Genomic DNA, 26,010 nt, shown 5'->3' with positions numbered 1-26,010 from the left:
TGGTTTGCCTCTAATTAGACATCACATCGCTAAGAGCTCACAAACATCTGATGTACAGAAGCTCAGTTCCAAGAGAAAAGATAACCCCAAGTTGTTGTTGTTGCTTACAGACAACAAACACAAACTGAAGGGGAGGACAGCAGGATTCCTCAAACATTCCCACAGTCACTGACAGTTTTCTCTCTCGGGATGGTTCCCAGAAAGCAGCCGGTCTCTGTCTCTGCATTCCCACGGACGAATCTCCTCATTGCGGCTTGTCACATCTGCTGCTGGTCGCGGCTCAGCCGGCTGATTAAAGATCAGCCAAAGCTGCAGCCGCACCAGCTGACCTGCGCCTGACTTCTGACCTCTGATATCACTCTGCTCCCAGAGGTTCCACAGGTCCATGTCACACCATGTCTCTCTCTGTATCCATGTTACTCAGTTTCCACAGCTACACATTTCCAACTTGACATGCATTACCAATCACTTTGGAGAGAATGCGTGTTGTGTCCTGAGTCTTATACAAGTTAAAAGTCAGTTTTCTTTTAACAAAGTTTACAACGTAAACACTCATACTTATTTACCTTATTCTCATGAATTAGAAAATAAGATTAGTTTGAAACACAGTTAGTTTGTGCAGGTTTTTAATATAGGTGTCAGTTTAGACCTGGATCCTGTCTGAAGCATCAGAAGCATCAGCTCATTAATGGCTCATTAATGCTGCAAAGACGGACTCTCTGCAGAAATGAAATACGATGGAGGGAGAATGTGGATACAGTGTAGAAACTGCATGAAGCTAAAAGATGCAGTGAGATTAAAGGAAATTTTATTTTCTTAAATACTGAAATGGAAAGATGTCTCATAAGTCTCAGAAATCCTTAAAGAATGTGGAACAAATCCAGCAAAGAACCGTTGAAAAGAATCTTGCATGAAGAAAGCAGAACGTTTCCGTAGAGATCAGGACAGGCTGCTATCATCTGTGTCCAGAAGGATCACAACAAGAAACAAATGGAAATATTTACAATAAGAGAAGAATTTCACCAATGAATGGGTGTACCCCTCGCTATGGACCTTATTCATAGTTTAATTAGTCAAACAGTCAGATTTTCCAATACATTGGCTTCATTTTTATTAAATTTTGACAAAAGAACAAATAGTCTGTGTTCTACTCTAAATATCTAAATAATTAAATTAAATTAATTTAAAACAAACAAACAAACAAATAAGATAATTATAAAAAGATAATGTGGCTCTGAAACAGCTTCATACTGTATCCTGATTTCATTTTAGTGAATAAATGTTCTGTTTTACTGCAGCTAGAAGTCATTAGTTTTTTTGTACTTTTAAATAGTTTCAGACTCATCTGCAGCTGCCTATCCATACTTCCCAATTCAAGCATCTGGTATGGTGCAGAAAGCTAGACTAACATTAACATCTATGTTAAAATCATCTTTTCATAAACTGTGGCTCAATCATCAGGTCATAATATCAAGTTGTCCAGCTTCAGCTGCAAACAAATGATAATAAAATCTTTAAAAAATATACTATTACAACTATTGTACCAGCAAGAAACACCAGATTTTCTTTATATTGACCATTCTAAATGTAAATCAGAGCGTATGTTTCTTGGAATCTAAAAGCAAATCAAGAAGGAAAATAAGTTTCTTTTACAGGGATAAATCTTTTTTCCTATATGTGTCAAAATTAAACTAAAACTTTAAATTAAATGTATTTATACACTTTACTGTAGCTGGACCCAAAGCGCTTTACATTATACATCCTATTCACCCAAAGCTGAAGCTGCCATGCAAGACGCTAATCAGGACCCATCAGGAGCAATTCGTGGTTTGGTTTCTTGCTCAGGGACACCTCAACATGAGCTCGACAGGCCGAGGATTGAACCGGCAACCCTCAGGCTACAAGTCGACCACTCTAACCACTGAGCCACGCCGCCCCACGCTGCTTTACAGTCATTGATTGTTATTAAAGGCATGATCATAAACTGTAAGCTAGGATAACTCTTTCTCTCTGTAAGGTGTAGAAAAACATGTCTCATCACTGTGATCTTTTAATGTGCAGCCCATTATAAAACACAAGTTATTCTATTTTAACTTTGTAAATATATATATTTCCCCCATTTTTTTGTATATTATTAACTTTTAATAGTAAAATTTCATCTCTACAAAATCCTGTTTTTGATTTTCTAGATTAATTGCTCTAACTTATCTAAGCTTTTATCTATTATTTAGTCTTATTGTTCTTTTCCCCCCATTTACCTTAGATTGTAAAAGAGGCCTCAAAACTCCATTTTAACTGAACGAATACAGTATATTTAGACATTTTGGGATATTTATTTACTTATTTAGTGTGCATGGGGTTTCTGAGTGAGCACAAAGCCTCTTCAGTTTATGGTTAAACCATGCAAAACCTTTTCCAGATGGCACAAACTCATGAGGGCATGTCTGCCAGCCACCCGCTGCAACACCCCAAACCCATAACACACACATGCACACACAAGCACATACTTTCCTGATCCCAGACAGGGGTGGCTGCATGGCTCAGACTCTTTTTGTGCAAACCTTCATGTGTTGTATTGATATAAATCCCATTAATCAAAAAAAGTGCATTGAGGTTATTTGGATATATTCTCCTCGCTGGGCTCTGCTTCACAGTGAATGAGGAGGAGGTTATGAAGAGAAACAGATAAAAGAAAAAGAAAAAAAACTGTGTAGCAGTCACGTTTTATCTGACAAAGAAACATTTTGTCTTGTTCAGTATCAGGACAGAATGCCGAGCCTACACACATGCAAAAACACAGTGATGCATGTGCAGTTACACTGGACAAACACCCTGCAGACCACAGGAATGCGAGTCCAAGCTTTTGGTCTGCACACACACTCAGACCGAGGCTGACACTGAACTCCTGTGGCATGTTACAGCTGTTCACAGCGCTCACATGCTGCAGCTTCTCAGGGGGATGAAGGGAAGAGGAGGGAAATGAAGAAAGAGGAAGACACCTGCTGCTTCCTCCAAAACCCGCCGGCAATCCATGTTGCACATAATCATGTAAATATAGTTTGGAGTCATGTTTTTAGTCTTTAAAAAACAGATCAACTTTGCTTATTTCAAATTAAAATTCTGCCATTGTGACTGCTTGGACGATTTAAGCACTGGCTTCCTGTTTACAAATAGCTGAGGACAAGTGTGCAGCAGGAAGCCTGAAAATATGCTGCTAAAGTCAAAGTTTACAGAAACTTTTTTGTCTAAAACATCAGAGTTTCCTATAAGTAGACAGATGAAACTCAGTTTAACCAGATAAAAAACAGAACAAAACAAAATAAACACAAAATTATATTTATTTGTCCCTTTCAACCTGATTAAGAAACGCACCAGCGTGGATTATAAGTGGATGGGATCATTGAGTTGTATTTTACTTTAGCAAAGACAAAATCAACTTTATTCATGTGGTTTTAAATGTTTAAATAGCTTTATCAACAAAATGTCTGATTTGAGAAAACATGCAAGTCTCAACCATCCGAATACAATCAGCTGTTTGGTGTTTTCCTCAAAAACCAATTAACTCACCCAGTAGCTCCAGCATTTTTCTTTAGGGAGGAGAAACTTGTAGGTGGTCGTCTGTAAATCAGATTCCTCTGTCAAGTGGTGTTGTTCAGAGCGACAGCTTTGTCGACTCAGAGAAGAGGGAGCGAAGAATAACAGCAGCAAACAAAGACACGTTTAACGAGAATGCTGTCATCACTCGGGGAGTTATCGGCGTCTGAAGGATCCTGATTACATGTAAATAACTTAATGAGCCATAGTTGGAGACGCAGGATTGTCTCCAGTCATGAGATCAGACTCAAACTGTTTTCCTGCTTTAGTGTAAAGTCTGCAGTCAAAAAACAGGCTGATATCATGTTTTACAGCTGATGTTACAGCCCTCAGACTTCCCATATCCTGCTGGTAGTTCCATATAGTATGTTAGTGGGTTCATCCTCTCACTGTGCTGTGAGAGGCTTTTTTATTCTATTTCTACTCCCACAAAGTAGATTAATATGAGTGCAAAATGTTCATTTAAGCATTTGGTAGATTGCAAGAGGTGACATTGACTTTGTTCTGTGCACCAAGGCCTGTGGGTAAGTGTAAGAAAATAAAATGAAAGAATATATTGTTTTTCTGTACTAGAAATCTAAATATCTTCCAACCGTCCATCAATAATAAAAGAGTAGTAATGTTAATATGACGGGTGCTAGCAATTGGAAAGTGAGGTAGAAAGAAGACTAAAGGAATGATACATCAGCAGCAGATAATCTCTTATGTAACATGTCAAACATCACACAGAAAAGAACCGTGTGAAAGGAAGAACTATGGCAGACACTGGGTGTACCAAGTGAACCCACAGAACCGCTGCAGGGAAGACACTCATTCATGTTTGTGAATCACTGTGTCTGCACAACAAAGGATGCTCACACATTCATATGTTTACATCCAAGCAGCTCTCAGTGACAGCCTGTTAACCACAGAGCTTTATCTGCATCTGCAACTATGATGGAGATCAAACAGCTGTACAGGCTGTAACGATTACATAATGAATAAAATGAGCATAGAATGCTTGTTTTTGTTCACTGCTTCCTGCTAACAATACAGCAGTTTCCATCAGTGGATAAATGCATCACTTCCTAAGAGTAAAAAACCTGCTCTCTAAAAATATACCACAGGTCATCATCCCAGGAACATGGAAGCTCCTGATATGTTGAAATTATACCTATCTTTGAAATTGTATATGATAAAAGTTATCAGATGTCTTAAAAGTAGCACTGTGTAACTGAACTTAAAAACATTTGTTTGTTTGAGTTGTTTTGATGGCTTAGGGACATTTGTTAAGTAGATTCTGGAGCCGTCGTTGCCCAAAGACTGAGAAACCACACTGCACAACTTTAGCTTCCAGGTTGCTGCATTACTTAAGAGCTAAGTTTTGCTCACCGCGTAACATGTTGGCAGCTTGGATACACTGGCCGTTCTGAACACACACCGTCGCTGACTCATCAAAGAAAGCAAGAGGACATTATCAAAGGAAGGAAGTAAAAGAAAGAGAGAAAGGGACAGCGATAAGACAAGTCTTGACATGGGATTGACTCTCACTGATTGGAGCTCAGAGTGTGTGTAGGATGCAAGATAGATACCAAATTAACCATCATGAGAAAATCTGCCAAAGTTCAGGAGTGCTTCTTCAACCCTCTACATGCAAAAACTCCCTTGCATACTGCTCAAAAAAATAAAGGGAACACTTAAACAAGAGAATGTAACTCCAAGTCAGTCACACTTCCTTGAAATTAAACTGTCCACTTAGGAAGCAACACTGATTGACAATCAATTTCACATGCTGTCATGTAAATGGAAAAGACAACAGGTGGAAATTATAGGCAATTAGCAAGACATCCCCGATAAAGGAGAGGTTCTGCAGGTGGTGTCCACAGACCACTTCTCAGTTCATGCTTTCTGGCTGATGTTTTGGTCACTTTTGAATGCTGGTGGTGCTTTCATTCTAGTGGTAGCATGAGACGGAGTCCACAACCCATACAAGTGGCTCAGGTAGTGTTGTGGCAACAAGGTTTACTGTGTCTGTCAGCGTAGTGTCCAGAGCATGGAGGCGCTACTAGGAAACAGGCCAGTACATCAGGAGACGTGGAGGAGGCCGTAGGACGGCAACAACCCAGCAGCAGGACGCTACCTCCGCCTTTGTGCAAGGAGGAACAGGAGGAGCACTGCCAGAGCCCTGCAACATGACCTCCAGCAGGCCACAGATGTGCATGTGTCTGCTCAAACGGTCAGAAACAGACTCCATGAGGGTGGTATGAGGGCCCGACGTCCACAGGTGGGAGTTGTGCTTACAGCCCAACACCGTGCAGGATGTTTGGCATTTGCCAGAGAACACCGAGATTGACAACTTCACCACTGGCACCCTGTGCTCTTCACAGATGAAAGCAGGTTCACACTGAGCACATGTGGCACATGTGACACATGTGACAGAGTCTGGAGATGCCGCGAAGAACGTTGCAACATCCTCCAGCATGACCGGTTTGGCAGTGGGTCAGTAATGGTGGGGGGTGGCATTTCTTTGGGGGGTAGCACAGCCCTCCATGTGCTCACCAGAGGTAGCCTGACTGCCATTAGGTACCAAGATGAGATCCTCAGACCCCTTGTGAGACCATATGCTGGTGCATTTGGCCCTGGGTTCCTCCTAATGCAAGACAGTGCTAGACCTCATGTAGCTGGAGTGTCAGCAGTTCCTGCAAGACGAAGGCATTGATGCTATAGACTGGCCCGCCCGCCCGTTCTCCAGACCTGAATCCAATTGAGCACATCTGGGAAGTCATGTCTCCATCCACCAACGCCACGTTGCACCACAGACTGTCCAGGAATTGGCAGATGCTTTAGTCCAGGTCTGGGAGGAGAACCCTCAGGCGACCATCCGCCACCTCATCAGGAGCATGCCCAGGCGTTGTAGGGAGGTCATACAGGCACGTGGAGGCCACACACACTACTGAGCCTCATTTTGACTTGTTTTAAGGACATAACATCAAAGTTGGATGGGTTAATAAATTTGATTTCCATTGATACTTTTTGTGTGATTTTGTTGTCAGCACATTCAACTATGTAAAGAACAAAGTGTTTAATAAGAAGATTTCATTCATTCAGATCTAGGATGTGTTATTTTAGTGTTCCCTTCATTTTTGAGCAGTATATTTTTTTTACTCCTACACACATGTAAAGTCATGCTTTACTTTATTTTTAATTTTATTTAGCTTTTTATTTATCAGTTTTTAGCCACTCTATGAAAATATTTATGAAACAAGTTTCTTTTTATATACCTATTTTATTAAAATAAAGCTGTATCTTTTCTTGTTTATCACTGAAACAAACTGCTTGGTTTATCTTTTTGCCACCCACAAATATACCATCCTCACCCATGCATTTACTAGAAAACAGCCTTTAAATAGGTATCCACTGTAGTAAACACTGCATGAAAGGGTTAAGAGCGAAGATTTTATTGTTGGTCGCCATCCACTCTTCAAACCACAACAAAGCAACACACAGATCTCCTCATCTCCATCAACTTCCAGTTCCTCCTAGAGGATCCCCAGCATCTCCTAGCTGGGGATATAGTCTCTCCAGAGAGTTATGGACAGCCAAGTTTAATAGGTTCATTAAGTGGTTAAGGAGACATATCAAAAGGCAAACAACATCCACACGGTTTCCCCTCTTAGTGGAGGAGCAGCCAGTCTACTCTCAGCTCATTTTATTAATTATTCCTGGCAATGATCTTGTTACTTTGGTCATCAACAAAGGCTCAAGGCCACAAGTGGCACTATAGAGGTGTCTCCTGGACTGTGCATAACTTCCACTCCTTCCTACTGTGCTTTGTCATGATGTATGGAGCAGATGTACCAGGCACCATTTCATCATCAGACCAAGACAATAAGAGTTCTGGTGAGTCTCTGGCATGCTGCTCTTGTGACAACATAGACGAGTTGTTATCTAATGCTCTGGGTTAGAAAATCCTTCTTTCCTTCTTTCCATTCTGCTGCGTTTGCACTGAACTGACCTTAAGTCCAACATTTTTTAATATCATAGTTTGATTTTCTGCAACTTTCCTCTTAATTTCCTGCAGTCCTACAAAAATCAAATGTCTTCCACACAGAAGACATCCATATAATGTCACTGCAAAACTTTCATGAATCCAAACATTTTCAACCTACTCACAACTCTGCAGCTATTTCATTTACCGGTGAATAGTTTCATCAGTTTTGCAAACACAGATGTTTTCAGAGTAAATTTGAAAACTTCTGCACCTGAAAACCGCCCAGACTTTGGTAAAACTTAACCAGGACAGAAATATTTTAGTGGCACATCTAAGCATTTGGCTTAAACTCACTACAAGACCCCATAAAAAGTAAAAAGTAAGCTGATAAATGGAAATTATTTTTTATAAAAGTGACTCAGATTAATCTAGCTTCTGCCACAAAGCTCAAAACCTAAAAATTGGAAGTGAGATAAAGATAAAAATAACAATGCTTCATGACATCTTGAGGAAGCCTAAAGCAACAAGTGCAGCAACATTAACAACAAAAGACTTTTTTAATGCAACCATGGTCAGGAGAGCAGAGAAAGGGTAGAAAACAGCCTTTCTCAGTTAACCACCGATACATTAGTCTTCCACTTCCACGACTGCTTTATAGAAGCCAAAATAAGCCTTTAACAGGATGAGATCATAAAGGCAGCAGTGGAACAAACCACCTCACCATCCCAGCAAGCATAAGAGGCTGCAGATGCTGATGTTCTGGATGTCAGATCAACAACAATTACAAACATATATATATATATATATATATATATATGTGTGTGTGTGTGTGTGTGTGTGTGTGTGTATATGCACAAAAAGAGGCTTTAAAGGAGGTGGGTGGGAGTTTGGGGAAGAGTAAAATTCCAGAAACTGTCTGGAAATATAAAAAGGCCTAAGAAGGACAGCTAACATGTCTTAAACAGAGGGAATAAGCATAAAACGGGATGTACACAGCAGGAACATTTATTTATTTATTATTTAGTGGTTTTAATGCCTGCCTACACACGTGGGGGAAAAAAAAATCCACATTTGCATGTACATACCAAGAGATGCGGTCATGATGAGGGCTTCCTCAGAAATGATCCCGTTATTTGTTGGTTGTTTCCAGTTTTCTCCAAAGTCTCCAGGGTCTCTCACCTTCCTGTTCTAAAAATTTGCAACTCTTTCTGCTGCTTCTCAGTGTGAATGAAACCCTCCCTGTTACCAGCACCCTCCTCCTCCTCTTCTCTCCCTCTTTCACTTCTGTCTACTGAAAAGCTATCTGGCTCCACTCGCTGGAAGTTCTGTTTTAGGAGCTGGATAGTTTTACTGTTATTCCCAATTCCTTTCGTCCCCCAGATGGGAAAATAAGCTCCCCGTTTGTTCTTGGCTTGTTGTGACACCGCTCGACTTCTGGGTATGTATGGAGGGAGGGACTGAAGAAGGGAGGGAGGAGGTGTATGGAATTTCTTCCCCCTCTCTCTCCCTCCTCCTCCTCCGTCTCGCTGACCATTGAGCATTGTTCCTGCTGGGTCACTGCGAGAACTTTCGCCCAATCAGAGTGGATTCCTGCAGGGTCAGAGGTGACTTGTGGCCTTTTATGGACTAGGGAGAGCGATAGGAGGTGATGGGGGAATTTGAAGGGCCTCTGTGTCAAGGCCTGTGTGTCCACTCCCACCATCTGCTCACCACAAACAGAAGGGCACGCAGACACACTGACACTCCTGCCATGTGTCACATCTAAGCATGTCATAAATAACATAAAGCTCCAGCTGAATTGAATTATGTTGAGTTTACTTTAGTTTCAGTGGAAGCATGTGCCTTGTTTGAGCCTCCGTGTCACAGGAAATGAGCTGACATGAATATCAGCTCCGTTTGTCTGTGCTGCTTGTTCATCCGGTTAAATATTTGGAAATATATTTTTCCTGTATTCAAGTAGTAAATCCATATACTCCCCCTTTTCATTTCTATCAAAGTATTTTTTATTCCCATTCATTTTGTTAAACTGCTTGATGATGTTTTGAAAAGAGACCTGTCACGTGCAGCGGGCGGAGGTGAGGACCCGAATGCAGGCAGTCAGGCAGGTGACAGGTTTATTTCCCAAAACTTGAGACAAGGAACCACACACGACAGGGATAACTCCAGTGAACAAAAACCAAACATGACCAAATAAGGATCTGACAATGAATGACTGAAAACTAGGAGTACTTATACACAGAGTGAGTAACAAGACACAGGTGAAGTGGATGACTAATCAGGCCAGGTGATCTAATGAGGCAGAACAGAAATCACAGGAACACAAGAGGGGAAACTGAAACCTAAAGCATGAACATAAGAACTATAAACCAAGAATAAGACCGAACTAAACATGACAAAAACCAAAATCCTAAACCAAGAACACAAACCAAAACCCAGAAACCATGACAAGACCAGGGCGGTTTGGTGCAGTTTAGTAAGGTAAAGTCTGATCTCTGTTGGATTTCCACAGCCAACTGTACCTTTACCTGGTAGGCGAGTATAAGTTGTATATAGATGGATGCATCAGCTACGTAACAGCATGATATTAAATCATAGGTACGACTTGTTGAACATGTCTTTCTTTCTTTATGTCTCTTGAGTTATAACAAAGAAGAATATGACGCAGAAACAAAAGACAAGGGCAGTGGACATTCAGTAGTTTGTGTTCTTTCTTCAACTGTTTCTACTGTATATTAAAACATGATACTGTTCCTGCCTTGTTCTTGTAGCAAGTGGCTCATGAGGTGATGATTTTTTTGACCAATGAATGGATTGGAGTGTTTCAAACTCCACTCTTTAGGGTAAGATTGCTAAAACTGGGATTCAAATAGAAGGGTCCCCATGAAGTAGGGCAGGTTGAATTGGATATTCTAGCATCCTTCCCAGTTTTTGCTTGTGGAAACACAAAATTACAAAAAAAAAAAAAAAAAAAAGTCCAGGTCTGTACCGATCTAGACCCCTTAGTGAAAAGTGGGCTACTGATTAAAGGTCAATTAAAAGGGTTGGTATTTATAAGAAAAGATGAACATTTTCTTTCAGTGGGCTATGACTGCCACCTGCTTGCTATTGTTAAGTCTTTTTTCGACCAGCTCTCAGCCTATCAGGAAGGAACATGTCATCTCTGGGGGTTGCTGCATTGTGTGGTATCAGCACCTTTACAGTACAAATATCATATAGTCACATTGGACCCTTACACTTCTGCTGTCACATAATAAAGGAGCAAAAATGTATGTTTGACTGGTTCCATAACTCAGTTCTCTGTACAGACGTTTCTTTATGTATTGCTATAAGCTGACTTACAACATCTCACTACACAATAAAGTGACTTGTCTTTTAAATGCTTATAAGGTGGTTATGTCTTTGCGGATGCTCCCTGACACCAAACACCTGTCTAGCATAAATATTCATCTATCAATATCTAACATAGATGTGAACAAAATGTAAACAAGACGTGAACAAACTTATATTGCATAATTTCATTCAATTAATTTACAAAACAGCCTCCAAATAACAACATTGAAACTAAAATTGGTAATACAGCATTTTGTTTACCATCACATCCGATTTCTAAGTGCAAAATCTACTTGTAATCATACACTATCATCAAATAGCCAAATAATGGGAACATTAAGGTTTTTAGAAGTTTTTGTTCCAGTGATAAAACTAAAATAATTTCTGAGTTAGTTATTTTAGTTGGGCCAAGTTAATTTATAAAGCACATTTAAAACAACCACAGTTGACCAAAATGCTGTATGTAGCTGTATATGAGTGCTGTGTATGAAGGGCAGTTAAGCCAGTTAAGCCAGTGTGAACAAATACGTCTTTAGCAGTTTCTTAAAAGATATGCCTGTCAGTCACTGAAAATGCAGCGTCCAGTCTTTGTTAGACAGAAGATTAAAGAAATTAAAAAAGAAAAATCAGAAGAAAGCGTCCTCACATAAGCTTGTGAAGCTTTTAAGGACATTTCTCTACTGCCTGCCCTCACATTTCCAACCATCTTTTACTCTGTCTGCCACTTGCTTAGACATTCTCCTGACCTCTGACCTCTGAAGTTCAGACAGTCAAGTGTTTGTCTGAGCAAACCATCTGCCTTTGCTAAAGCCAGTGTCTTCATCTACATTCCTTCGACTGAACCCTGCTTCCGCTGGCTGAGAGCGTCTGTATATCGCTGTTTATTTTGATTCAGTCATAAATACACAAAGGAAATGTTATTACACAACATGTGAGAGCACAGCAGAGTCTGTCTTTGGGAACTGTGGGTTTAACTTTAGTTTTACACAAGCCAAAATGTGGAGAGTAACCAAACCATTTCTTTTGTCTTTGGGTCTTAGGTTAAAATTTTGGCATTACTGTTAAAATTTCTCCATGTTCAGGGCATCTCTCTGCCATCAAGGTAAAGACAGAAGAGTTTCTCAAACTTAATATTATCACCCAACAACTTTAAAACATTAGTAGTTTATCTATGTGTCTGTAAATGATCCCTTAGCTTTACAACATTTTGGGCACTTTGCGTTGTTTTAAATGTGCTATAGAAATAAACTTGACCTCGACCATAAATCTGGTGATTTTGCAAAAGTAATTTGGAGAACTGATTAAAAAGCCTGCGATGAACTGGCGACCTGTCCAGGGTGTACCCTGCCTCTCACCTAATTCCTGGGATAGGTTCCCCGCAACCCTGAATTGGACTAAGCAGTATTGAGAATGAATGAATGAATGAATGAATGAATGAATGAATGAATGAATGAATGAATGAATGAATGAATGAATGAATGAATGAATGGATGAATCTAAGCATTACTCTTCAACCTGCACAGCATAATATTCTCATCATTAGCATGTAATGTTTTTGTAATTTTTAACATAAAATTTGTCTTTGTTTTTATGGTCCACAATGTTTTTGTCTTTTATTTTTTTTGGTGGTGGGTGGTGGTTATAGTGCGTTCCAGATGTCAAAATACCTGAGAGTAGACCTGTCACATCATTACTAGGAAAAGCATCTTGTCCTGCTTTCCTGCTGCCTAAAAGGAGACCGCTCCAACATAGAAAATTTCTAAGTGTCTAAAAATTGGTTAGAAAATTGAAAGAAATCACAAACTAATTATTAAAATCTGCACCATAAGAAAAACAGACAATTCTGGCAATAATGGTTAATAAACCCCACATTATGTTATGTAATTTTATATATATATATATATATATATATAAACAACTCAACTCCGTGCTATTTACACTAAAAGCACTTACAGCTAGCAAATTGGCTAGATAACGTAGCTTAGCATTTAGCATTGAGAGAGACAAAGATTTTCAGAGGAAACCCAAACAGAGCTAAAAACAAAATGAATACAAGTCCCAAATGATACTAATATTAGTTTATGTCTGCATTTGATAGCTAACTTAAACAACTTTATAAGAAGAAAACAATCCATATGAAGTCTAGCCAGTTAGCTACTTCGCTAAGCTATTTGAAGTAAAAGCTAGGATGACTTTTGTCTCATTTCTTTCTACATTTTAATTTATTTTTTGTTTATTTATTTTCTTCCTCTTTGTAAGAGTAAAATATTTACGTCATGTACAAATAAATAGGAAATAAAATAAAAAAGGAATAAACTTCTTGTCTTGTTAGCAGGAGCTCACCGCCCGCTCTGCTGTCTTTAATTTTCTCAAATTAATCCTTATATTCATTCTTTTATGGACTTTTTCCTCCTTTTAGCATTAAAAGAAAACAATGTTTGTTGTTTTCTTTGCTCTGATGTTTAAAGGTCATATTGATTTATCAATTTTGTACTTAATTTAAAAAGTGGTTTAGTCTGAGTGAAGTACAAGCTGTCCTACAGCAGCACATTGGGTTATTCATCATACCCTCATCAAAAACTGCATTAAATGTAGAAATTAGCTGTCTTTAATACTAACTAAACATCTCAAAAGATTTCCTGTTTACACCCAACAACAACAACAGCATTACCACTAAGATCTGCTTGACGATAACTGCAGCTTGGACTCAGTTGTTTTCAAGTTGCCTCCTGCAGTCCACCACAGAAAGCCTTAAGTCGAATGAAAGTAATGAATGTACAAATAAAATTCATTTTATTTAAATGGAGAATCTCAACATTCAATCCAGACTTTGCAACTAGTTTTTCAGGCTGTCGTCTGCATTTAACGTGGGAAACAGGAAACTATTGTCTGACCCAAAACAAGCAAAAGATATTTGATGTCCTTTGTTAATTCTTCTGTCCATTCAGCCAAGAGAATCAAGTGATTTTCTGTATACACGTGATAACCTTTATTTTATCAGTTTTTTCTCCATCCTGCCGCTGCTCTGCTCTGACAAACATGTTTACAATAAACAGACAGACATGCCTTTAAAAGAACAAACTGGTTCATCTACAAAAGCAAAATGCCACCAATAATACCACTGGTTTTGTAGAATAAAAATAATCTGTCACCGCCACCGCCATGTTTACGTCCCCTCACCGATGTTAACCCCAAGTTCCACCGGTTTCGTTCCGACCTGCATGGCGGGTCAATTCACACCGGGAGTATGTCAGTTGCGGAGCACCTGAAACCGCACTCTGTCTAGCTGGATCCGCGAGATCACGAAATCCCAGGAGAACTGGATAATCATGTGATTCTCCACTTCCAGGATAAACAGCTAGTCATCCATGATAAAAAAAAAAAAATTAATTAAATTACTGAGAGCCATAAGGCTGCGCACAGGCAGGAGCTTAAACAGAGTGTTCAGACAAAACATGTTTTTCCCAGCAGACCCTAAAAATGAAATATGAAACTGTAAGTAAGCATTAAAAAGGCTTTTTAACTTAATCACAGTGCTCTCTTATTGATGTTGGTTTTCATTTTATTTTAGTTTAGCCTGCACTTTTGATAGAAGCTGATTGAAAACTGGAGATCTTTAGATTGTGCTTTCCATTTCAATTAAAAATTGAAGTCATTGAGAATATCTAAAATCCCAGACAGCAGCTGACTCCGCCTCCAGACCAGCGAATGCACTTTGACAGTCACATTCATTTTACAGCTGAACAGACCTGTGCCAAGTGCAGGCTGGGCCGAATCACACCTTAACAATCCACACCTTGCCCAGGGCCGATCCTGTTCTGGGCTGGATTTGGAAGAATGGATCTATATTGGTATTGGCCCATTGTGCCAAAAGACAAAACCCGGATCTGTTATGCAGATCTGGGCCAGAACTTCTGTGGGCTCATTTAGACTTTATTGTCAAGCAACTAAACTGCAGCATGTGACGTCTCGTTACTAATTTTTGAACATTTACAGTGACTACACATTTACACATTTCAGTGTTTTTAATTATGAATACTGTTCATATAAGCTCGTACAGAAAAGTTTTTTCCTGCTGCCATCATCGTTTTGATTAAGATGACTTGTAGCTACACCATTATGATGTGTGATTACATGATTGTACTGGCTGGGGTTAAAATGAAGAAATGTTATTACAGTTTTTAAACTCTTAGTACGGTGTCACAATGAACTACTGCTTTACCCTTTAACAGCTACTTTTTTCCATTCCTACATCCATCTTCTAGACCCGCGTGATCCAACTGAAGGTTACCAGGGAGAGGCTGGAGCCTGTGGCAGCAGATTAGATATTAACGTAATCAGCTGAAAGATATTTATGCTTTTTGACACTACAGTAAATTGTTGCTGCAGCTGTGTGGTGCATATCTCCACAGGCAGGATGTCCCAACAACAAAAGACACTCCCCTCGCCTTGCATTCCCTCCCTGAACAGGACGTGAGTGGACATCCTGCCAGCAGTGGTCTCTTCCTCTGTTACCGTCAACTATTATTAGCAGGAATCCAGCATCAGCTGTCTTACACAGTCCTGACAGGATTTTCAAGTCTATTTCTTAAATTAATATAATGCCACACATAAAATAATAAACACACACACAAAAGAGCAACAAGCCATCTGTCACCCTGTTACTGCATCTAAATGACCAAAAACAAAAGTCGTGCCCACATATCCAGCCAGTAGCAGCAAAGTGCAGGACAGGTAAGCTGAGTGTGTTTTGAGTATATTATGCCAGGAGGACATTCCAGCCAACTCATGAACCTTGTCTAGAAGGAATTGGGAAGTATTTTGGATTTAGTGCTTTTGTCAGTCATACACACTCTTTGGAAAGTTTACCTTGTATCCAGCTGTGCTGGTCCCACTGGCTGCCCGCCCTGAACTGGGAAAACTCTGGGAAATGTTTCACTGGGAAAAGGAGGAAAATACTGATAAGATTTCCAAATGCAGAAACACCGACAGTGTTCATTTTGACATGCTCTCTTACCATAGGGAGTTGGAGGAGACACTGGGAAGGTCGGAGTAGGTGGGACGATGTCAGAGGAGTTCATTTGGCTGCAATAATCCACGCTGTTGGTTTTGTGCAGATGCCCATGCTTCGGAAAAAAATATCATAACGAAAGACAGAAGTGAGAAAACAAATGAGAAAAGTCAAGAACATGATTTCTTTTCAGTCTTAAGAGGTGACAAAATCTCCCTCCCTACACACACACAAACACACACCAGCAGACGTTAGTCTTGTGACTTGTGTGTGGCTGCAGCCAGTGTTTGGGTGTAAACAGTTGAGCCATTATGCCTCGAAGCCGAAAGACTAAGAGTAAGAGTAAGAACAAAAAGTCAAAGACTTTAAAAAAGAAAGGAAAGGCAGAAAAGTAGGTACAGTTACACAATTATAATCTCACAAATCTTTTTGCTCTGATCTTTAACATCATGAATATTTAAAACCAAGTAATTGTGCAACTTGAACATGCTCTTTTCAAGTTTTTCTAAGTTGTTGGGACATTTTATCCAGGTTCTTTTAAATCCAACTTTCATTGCAGAGCATTACAAATATTAAAACATTATTCATGAGCACCTGCTCTGATTGTTTAAATGTAAACATGGTGACATACCCTCACAGATAACGTAGAATGTTTTATACTAAATAATGTACATTTCCACTGCATTTCACCTTCGTTTGTTTAATAACTGCAGCTGAAAACATCAGCATGATGTGTAATAACAGTAAGATTGTTTCTAGAAGCTAGAGGCTACTAGTTTAGCTTTAGCACCACTAGCTCATAACGTAGGGGAGTTTGTACCAATGTAATAACTTTTATTCTCCGCAAGGCTATTTAAGGACATTTTACAAGGAAATCAAGAATTATATGTTACCAACACTCATCTTTGTGCTGTTTGCTCACCATCTTTAGCAACTGGTAAATATAATTGTTCTGGGGAGAGTAGAAATCAAGTTTAACTGTTGTTTGTCTGGGTAATATAAGGCTGACTTTCTCCTTGCAGTTCTTTAGCATGTAATCTAAACTTGCTTACAGTATGGGCCAAAATTTCATAGTACAGTTCTTTTTTTTAATACCTTATGTTTATTTCACATATTTATATCAGATAGGGATGTATTTATAGCAGCAGCTGTATAATTTCCATGTAAGAACCAGCCAACTTAATCATTAATGTACATTTTCATACACATATGTGCTCGTGTCACTAGAATTTACATCATGCAAGAATATCTCATGTCTTATATTTTGCAACTACACACTGTAAAAATAAAAAAAAGAAATTGGTAATATTCTGGCAGCTGGGAGGCCTGACAAATAATGTGGAAAAAAATAATAATTCCAGTGAAATTTCAAATTAAGAATACAGTTTATACCTTTACTTTTACATGATATATTTTTATTTTTATTTTATTTAATAAAAGACTTTTACACATTTGAAAAGAATTAAATGGCCCACAGCAGAATAAACCACAGTAGTAGTTTTTAACTAACATTTTTCTGGGTTTTAGCCTGACGTGATGCTTTTTCTCAGACTAGTTGCATAGTTTCAGCACAAATTAGGACTGCAGATATGCCCATGGTCACTGATCTTCTTGGTCAAGGTTACTACACGTGTATATGTAATATGTCTACTATATTTTGAGGGGGAGTAATTATCAGTGATTATGGGCTCAATATAACATCATAAAAATTTTACAGCCGTAAATCAAGTTTGTCATCCTGCAAAAAAAAAAAAACAACAAACAAACAAAAAAAAAAAACTGCCTAAAGCAGCCCAGTAGATCCCTCTTTGGACTGCCACTTCTCGCTCTCCCACACTGTAAAATATTCAACCTCCCACCCGAGGAGCTGCTGTCAAGGACAGAGCTGGACGCAGCCGGTTGATGCAGCAACCAACACTCTGTCAATGGTTTGCAGAAAGAGAGCGTCTGCAGCACCTGCTGCTTGAGTCTGAGTGAAATATTGGTTTATATTAACTTTGAGATACAATCGCACCACCATCCATCCTTAAAACATATCTACTCCCCTTTAAAAACCTGCAACAGCACAGAAGGACAGGAAGCTGTCTGCTCTCTGATTGGACAGCTTAATGAGTCCCCATCCAATCAGATAGAGGTAAAAGGACAGGGACAAAATTCGCAACCGCAACTTCGGTTTCACATGCAGTTTTGTGTTTTGCATCTGTGGACAGGATGTCTGCAAAAGCACTTCTATTACATCCACACAAATACAAATCCTTTTTTACAACCATGCAAATCCTTTATTGCACATTTGCAAACTAATTTTGGGCAGATTGTTTTTTTATAGGGTGACTTGATTTACAAATAGAAACTGAATTTATTTGCAAACATTCATTTACAGCTGCAAACCTTTGACTGTATATTGAGCCCATATTCATGCAGTCTTCATAAAATTAGCATCCATTGCCCTTCATATGGAATATGGAAGTGCCTACTGGGTGTGATGAGACATTTACCTGAGAGTGTGTGAAAGAAGGGCTGTTGCCCTGCGGTCCACTACCTTGCCATCCTGGAGCAACATAGTCCGTCACATCACTGAATTGTTTCTGCTGTTTCCACCCTGATCAGAAACAAGGTAGTATAGAGGGGTAAGGGGGGGGGACAGAGAGACAAAACCAGACAGTCAGAAAGATTATAATCTGGCACGCAATCAGTTTCTGAACCAAACTTTGCCATGTGTTCTCCTATTAAATTTAATGCCCACGAACAGTTATGTCTAGTCTTGTAAAAAAGCCATAACATTAAACAATATCAGACACTTTGCTGTGACCAGACATCAACTTGGCAATAAAAGGTGATGACAGTGATTAGTGTTTGGCATGTTTGTCTCAAACAAAAGCATCTATCAGTACATTTATCAGCCGAGCGTAGCTGCAATCATCCAGGCAAAGCTTGTGTGACTAAGCAGGACTTTGCTGTGAACAGATGGTGGAACAACCTGGTGTCTTTTTAGAAAACATCTGCTGGAACAATCAGTCATTCTCCGTTCAGATATGAGTGCATCATTGTCCCATGGGCTGGTTTTTTTTTTTTTTTTTTTGTTTTAATTTCCAGAAAAAGAAAATACACGGTATATTCCATAAAGCTAAGAGTTATTATTTGCTGTTCATACTGCACAAATGTCAACTAGTAAAGTGGTTTAATAGGCCACTGGATGGGAATGATATCCTGAACTGTAGATATTCTGTGCACAAAGAGCACTTTTAAGGAATCCTTAACAAAAGAGGCTATTTTTATGCTGATAAATAATTGCTAAACTGCCATTTACACGACTGAGTCAGTTTCATATTACATTCTGTGTGCAATTTCAGTTTTTCCTTTTAATTTTTAACACCTGGGTATGTTAAATGGGGTATAACAAGCTGCAGTTGGATATTAAGTGGGAAAATCTTGTGGAAAAAGATAGTAGTTCTGGCTCTTAAGCTAGTTTTTTTTGTGTGTGTGTGCCATGGGGGCATAAAGGAATTAAATTAAATTAAACAGCTAAACAACACAACAACATCCACATTAAATGTTGAATTTTGAAAACAAAATGTGAGGGGTCACAAAAATCTCGGAAATGTTTGTACATCGTCCAACAGCAACTAGCTTAGCATTAGCATCAGTGCATAAGTAAAATTCTGTAGAAGTCCTGGCCCTGGCAGCTGCTTTAAACAGCCTTTTTGTTTGAATGAAGCAAGGTAACATCAAGACATGTATGCATCGGTGGTAATGTTAATTAATTAAACAATTATTTCCAATGTACTATCCTGCCTAACATAGCGCATAGAGAAAAGTTTGCCAAAATTAATAGAAATGTTAAATGTACGGGCGGCGTAGCTCAGTGGGGAGAGTGGTCGTCCTGTAGCCTGAGGGTTGCTGGTTCAATCCTCGGCCTGTCAAGCTCATGTCGAGGTGTCCCTGAGCAAGACACCAAACCCCAAATGGCTCCTGATGGCAGCTTCCGCCATCAGTGTGTGAATGGGTGAATGTGACGTATGATGTAAAGCGCTTTGGGTATCCCAAGTACAGAAAAGCGCTATATAAATACAGACCATATTAAATGTGAAATTATTACACTTCCCTTTTAATAATACTTTAACTTGTTAACAACTTTTCAGCCTCCTTTAGTCACTTTTGAACGATGGGCAAAGTAAAAAGTTCAGAAGTCTTTATTTGACATAATTTGGGAGACTTTTGTTGTGGGTTTTGCTTTATTTTCATATAGTATTGCACCATGAATTTACACTAACTTTTCATCTCCTTGCATTTCATATTAGCTTTTTACTGAATTTTTAAATATAAATTTTGGTTTAAACCATATTGGCTAGTTTGCAGCTTCATTTTTTGTGCATTTGTTTAATCAAAAGTTGATAGTTTTGAATCAAATAGTCAATTAACTTTAAACTCTGCTGATAAGACATGAGCCTGGATCATTTGCCATAAAAAGAGATCAGGGTTGCAATGTCTGAAAACATTAACATCTTAAAGTTTTTCTTTTTAACTCAGTGACAATAAAATGTTACTGCAGTGTTTCTATACTTTGCAGATGCCAAAAACAAAGTAAAACACAACAACAAGAATGTGTCATAATTAAGATTTACTGTATGCATCAAACCGGTATAAACAGCAGTGAGTACAGTAACAATGAGAACTCAGCTTTCACTGTGAGCATCCATCATCTCAAAATCACATGAAAGCGAAACTGGAGTGAGCCAAATGAAACTAATCCAGTTCCAGCCCGCCAACCGTGGAGGCTTCCACAGAGGTTTCTACAGTGTCAAGTATCACTTCTTGCCCACTGTATTTGTCAGAGGGCTATTCTCTTTTGAAGAAGATGATGAGAGGGTGAAGGGCAAAATGTTGTGTCAAAACTTCAAAAGCATTCTTGGTCGCTTACAAGTTCCTGCCTCCAAACATCCCCTTGGAAAACATGTACCCTCACAGTAACAAACCCAGTCAAGTGTTAGTTACTGCTTAAAAATGTGCCCTAGGGAAATATCAGTCTCCAACCTCCTGACACACATGACCTACATATGTATAAACATTTAAGCTATTTTTTCTGCACACAAATTCTTTGTTTTAAGTAAAATAGCAAAGAATACTTTAGAGTGAGATGTTAAATGGTGTCAATAACGCAGCCTCATGTTGCACATAACCACCGTTCCCACCAACCACCACAGAGACACAAACTAACAGAACTCAGGCACTATGAAGGTCATCCTCCCACATGAACCATCAGGCCACTGAGAGGTCAGCACTGATGAAGCGACTGCTCTTGACATCAGACATTCAACTATGACCTAAACTCCACAAACAGAAAATAAATCAGGAATAGAGGTCACAGCAGAAATGTGCTTTTTCCATGCATTGTCTCAGGGGATATGACAGGGGATAAGTCCATCATATGCGCCAGCAGGTTGAAAAGAAACAGCAAAGAAGAGGCAAAGCAGAGGTACACAAGTGTGTGAAACAAGAAAGCAAGCTTCGTCAGTGTTAAACATTCAAGTTCAAGATCTTTGAGGTGGGTCAGACATGTTTACTGTCTCAAGTTCAAGTGTAGGTTTTAGACTGGATAGTTTATATGATGCTTCATTTAACGTCTGCAGGCACAATAATGTTTGGGTGATGAACTAATGAAGAAATATATTGGGCATGCTTGAAGAGGGCGATTCCATATGCGAATCCATCAATGCATGATGAATTGTTAATAAAGTTTTTTTTTTTATTTGTTCTGTAGTACATTGAAAAAACTAAACTGAAAACAAGCTAATGAATTATTCAAAAGGATAGATTGAATCCATTAATGCATCACAAAGAAGAAAACTAAACCATTTCCTAGAGTGCTTTTTATCAACTATGGCTCAAAACTATTTGTGCTGTGTAAACCAAAATTATCTATGTGATACTGTATGTCACACTTAAAATAACTAGATTCTCATTCACAACTAATCACATAACAATGCTGGGAAGAGCCCCTTGTTTTAAAGAGTTTTAAATGCATGCAGAGCCCTTTTTTATTTTCTGATGAACAGGGACCTGCTACAGTTGCATGTTGTCATTTATCCATCTGTGGAAGTGATGCTCTGACCTTTCCAACTAAACCTGTTCTCACAACTGGATAGATGCTCTGTGGCACACTGACACATACATGTGTGTAGCTGTGTGCTGCACGCATCTGCCTTGTGTTTGAGTTGAGTGTTTAATTTCTAATAATCCAATAAGGTTCACAGTCTCTATAATTCTCAATAACTGCTTTAGTTCTTATGTTTTATTTGTTAGTTATTTTGTCTTATTCCTGTTTTAACTTGGAGAACATGTGTGTGAACACGTGACAGACTCCTGTGTGATTGAATGGTAAGTGGTTGGTTTTATCTTTTATTCTTAAAACTACAATTCAATCTCATCTGCTTGAAAAATGCTGTTTAATCTTTTAATTTTAAATCAATGTTCTTCTCACAATATTTAGTATGACCAGTCTGCACTTTACTTTATGTGTCTGTTTATTTGTATTTTATTGTTTTATTTCATGAAAACAAGCTTCTTTTTTTCCTATCTCTGGCATGTTTGCATAATGCTTTTTTGTATTGATGTTAATAAATAAATAGACTGCAGCAACTACAGTGACAACAAGTAACACAGACAGCATAAGGGGGTTGGACAGTTTTCCAGTTCCCAAGCCTGAGAACGGTGTGGCATCCAAACCTGTGGCTGCTGTTCTTTCTGTCTTTATTTTTCCATCCAGTCTTTAATTTTACTTCCTTTCTCATCCCTCAGCCACAATTCAAAACATTTGCTTGAGGTTGTACAAACATCATGGTAAGACATTCAGTTTCAAAATGATGTACATCTTTTGGGGGCAGTTACCATGTTGCCATAGTAACATGTCTCAAAGACTATTGCATTATCATTCAGGGAAACCATGTAGATCAAAAAGTGATATGTTGGAGGTAACCTGCTCATTAGGTTCCTGACCAAAAATCAATATCTAATGAGTTCAGAGTGAGAACAGGTTTCTAAAAACCCAGTGGTAACGGCCAGTTTAGGACACTAAATGACTGGAACCTTTAATCCTTGGCCACAAACCAACAGGCTCTCATTACCAACCGATCAAACACTGCTGTTTGGTTAAGAATCCTTACGTTGGCTTTAAACATACAGAGTACCCCTTGGTGGTGGGTTTTTATGCAGGAAGAATTGCTCTACAGCTGTACACTTCCAGTTATCCTCCTGCAGCGGGAGATGCACCGGCTGTAATAGTCATAAAGGAAACTGGGCTGTCAACAATTAATACGGTCACACAAGGAGGTTGTTGGAAGAAGGAGGTTAGATACCCGACTCTACAATGTGCAACTTGTGTTTGAGTCAAACCTTGTTGTTTTTTACTTTCTCTTACTTTAGTTTTTACTTGTGTTTATTTTCTTGTTTTCATTTAGACTTTCTCTGTTCTACATTGCCATGTTGAGTTACCAGCTTAGAAAACCCTGCACATCCAAAACTGACACTTTGAGGGCAGCCTCTGTATTCAAAACATTCAACGATAATGAGCAGGTATTATTATCTGATAAGTTATGATTTTTTTTTATCATTGTGGTCTTGCAAACCTTGTGGGAATCCAACTGCTTTGCTACGTTGCTACATTCTTCTAAATACATGTGGCCATCTCCTGTTTCATTTCTTTCAATAAACTTTAAGTTGATCTTCACAGACATAAATAAATCTTAGTTCAATCCCAGCAACACTAAAAGCCACAACATTTAAACCACCTGTGCAATGTCCCTCACGCTGTTAGTTCTGACTTCTCGCGGCATGGACATGGGACCTTTGGGGGTGTCCTGTGGTGTCTGGGACCAGATTGTTTGCAGTGTATTGTCTAAATCGTGAACTTCTCTATGGTTTGATCCTATTCTGGACAGATCTTGCTCTTGGATCTGGGACTTTGGAAGTAAGATCGGTGCTTTGGGTTTTTTATTGTGTTTTCCATTGAACAGTTCTGACAGTGTAATGGCTGCACACCTCACATTTAAAATGTCCTATTATTTCATCAGAAATTTATAATCTGGATCAGCATTACTGCCTAAATAATTTTCTGATTCTTAAAGCAGATGACATTTAGATTTTTCCATGTTTGTCATTGCACCTAGTTATGTAAACTCTTCATCTAGGTGCACATATTTCCATCCATAATAAGACAGACTGTGGGGAAAACTCATCATTGTGTCGCGAGCAGAGGTCCTGATTTTACACTGCCTACATAGCAAAGTTATCCACTACCTGTTTAATCAAACGCTTACACCCTTTCAGCAAATACCATTCACATAAACAAACACCCCTTCTGTAACAGAGGAATTACTCTCTCACATGGCGGTTTCCATGGTGCTTCAGGCCTTCATTGCAAACTAAACTGAGCCCAACATTCTCACACGCAACCTTTATCGTCCCATGAGCATGTTGGCACAGGTGAACTTTTCTTAGTGAGGTGTTTTGTAATAGTTTTCCAGAGTGAAGGGTCAGTGCACCCAAAGTACTCCAACCATAGCAACTGGGATAATTTCACGTTCCACTTCACGTTATTACACTCTAAAAATTGGTGTAATTTCTAGTACTTCATTTACCAAATTACCTGACTCCATATGCTTTCCATTATGAGAGGAATGATTGTGCATCTTCATGATGTCAGACCAACAACACGAGGGAATGCCACTGGCTGATGGGATTTGAGTAAACTGACCCTTTAAACTGTTACACTTCTTAATTCAAGCATTGATTCATCAGTGATTGGCCTTACCTAAGAGATGGGAGCGTCCTTTGTGGCTGAGGCCGTTGGTGTGTAGGGAGGCACTGCGGGACAGCGGGGCACAGCGGGTAGGAACAGGAACAAAAGTGGGATCCAAGTCCAAAATCAGCTGGTTCAGCTGTTCTATGGACTCATCAATGTCTGTAGTTAATGATGCCAGTTCATCCTCTTGGCAAGATGAAGGGTTTTTGGCAGACTGCATGCTGTATGTGCTATTTGCGACATGAGAATCGTGCTCGTCCATCGACCCTCTCTGCACCGCTTCTCTGCTGCTGGGACCTCGAGGTGGTGTGTCAGGAGCTCTCTCTTTCATTGCCTTGCCTGATCTCCGAGCTCCATCCACAGCAAGGAAATCATCAGTGACGACATCCACCATCTGCTGCTGACACACCCAGGAGCAAGTCGAATACTCGGCTTGGGAAGGTCTCTGAGTTTCAGATGAGAGCGAGCAAATGCTACTTGAGCTCGGCATGCCTAAAGCAGGATCTGTTTCTAGCTCGTCTTCATCATCCAGAATATCAGTCTCTCTCTCACTGGATGAAGCCTCCCCATTGATGTTGTGTCCCAGTCCAAACTCATCTCCAGCCATCTCCCCCTCCCCTCCACCAAATGATGCAAGTTCAGTCATGACCTCCAGAAGAGTCTGTGTGGGCTCAAAGTTCTCCCCAGAGATCAGCTTCCCTGTCTGGATACACTTGTCCTGCTTGGCCCCTCTCCACTGTTTGGCTCCGGTCAGCCCCTGTGAGGCAACAGACAGTCCTGAGTCACTGCTGGCAGACGGGGCTCGGTCACTGCAGCTGGGACTGCTGGTGCTCACTCCTTCCTCGCTACTCTTCTTCCTCACTCTGGTGTATAAACTTCCATTTCCAGGTTCTAAGACATGAGGATCTGTAAGAAGACATTAACACTCTGGTCAGGTTAAGTTTTAAAGACTGATTTAAATATCACCATGTCAGCTGTAACAGAAATATTTAATTGTGAATGGCTTAATAAAGTTTTTTTCTCTATTAATTTAATTTCACTTCACTTTTGTTCAGCCGAACAGAAATGCCTTAATTCTTTTTGTTATTCTCCTATTTCTGGAGTATCACAGGTGCACGTTTTTGGAAATCTGAGTTAGGAATCAAGTGGCTAAATTAACAAATCCTCTTTATTTATTTAGCCATTTAGTAAAAATAAGTATAAAGCATTTCCATGCAGAACCAGTCCTCCAAAATAAAACATGAAATATCGCGTGTATAAAAATCAATAATAACTTTTGGTTTTTATATAGATTTTTTTTATCAGTTT

The 26,010-nt window shown here is 39.3% G+C and overlaps 1 protein-coding gene across 1 annotated transcript in view; it reads right to left on the bottom strand.

The window, feature by feature from the left end:
* Positions 1 to 26,010, bottom strand: part of si:ch211-191a24.3 (tensin-3) — a 61,720-nt gene that overhangs the window by 13,037 nt on the left and 22,673 nt on the right. The window contains exons 13-16 of the mRNA XM_042006735.1: positions 24,712 to 25,608; positions 18,401 to 18,504; positions 15,912 to 16,020; positions 15,764 to 15,832 (exon numbers count right to left, since the gene is read on the bottom strand). Coding sequence (XP_041862669.1) covers positions 15,764 to 15,832; positions 15,912 to 16,020; positions 18,401 to 18,504; positions 24,712 to 25,608 — 1,179 coding nt within the window. The remainder of the gene's footprint in view (positions 1 to 15,763; positions 15,833 to 15,911; positions 16,021 to 18,400; positions 18,505 to 24,711; positions 25,609 to 26,010) is intronic.

This window comes from Melanotaenia boesemani, chromosome 14 (genome assembly GCF_017639745.1).
Source record: "Melanotaenia boesemani isolate fMelBoe1 chromosome 14, fMelBoe1.pri, whole genome shotgun sequence".
NCBI classification, from domain to species: Eukaryota; Metazoa; Chordata; class Actinopteri; order Atheriniformes; family Melanotaeniidae; genus Melanotaenia; species Melanotaenia boesemani.
Note: the sequence above shows the minus strand (reverse complement) of the source record. Positions and strands in the feature narration are given on the sequence as shown.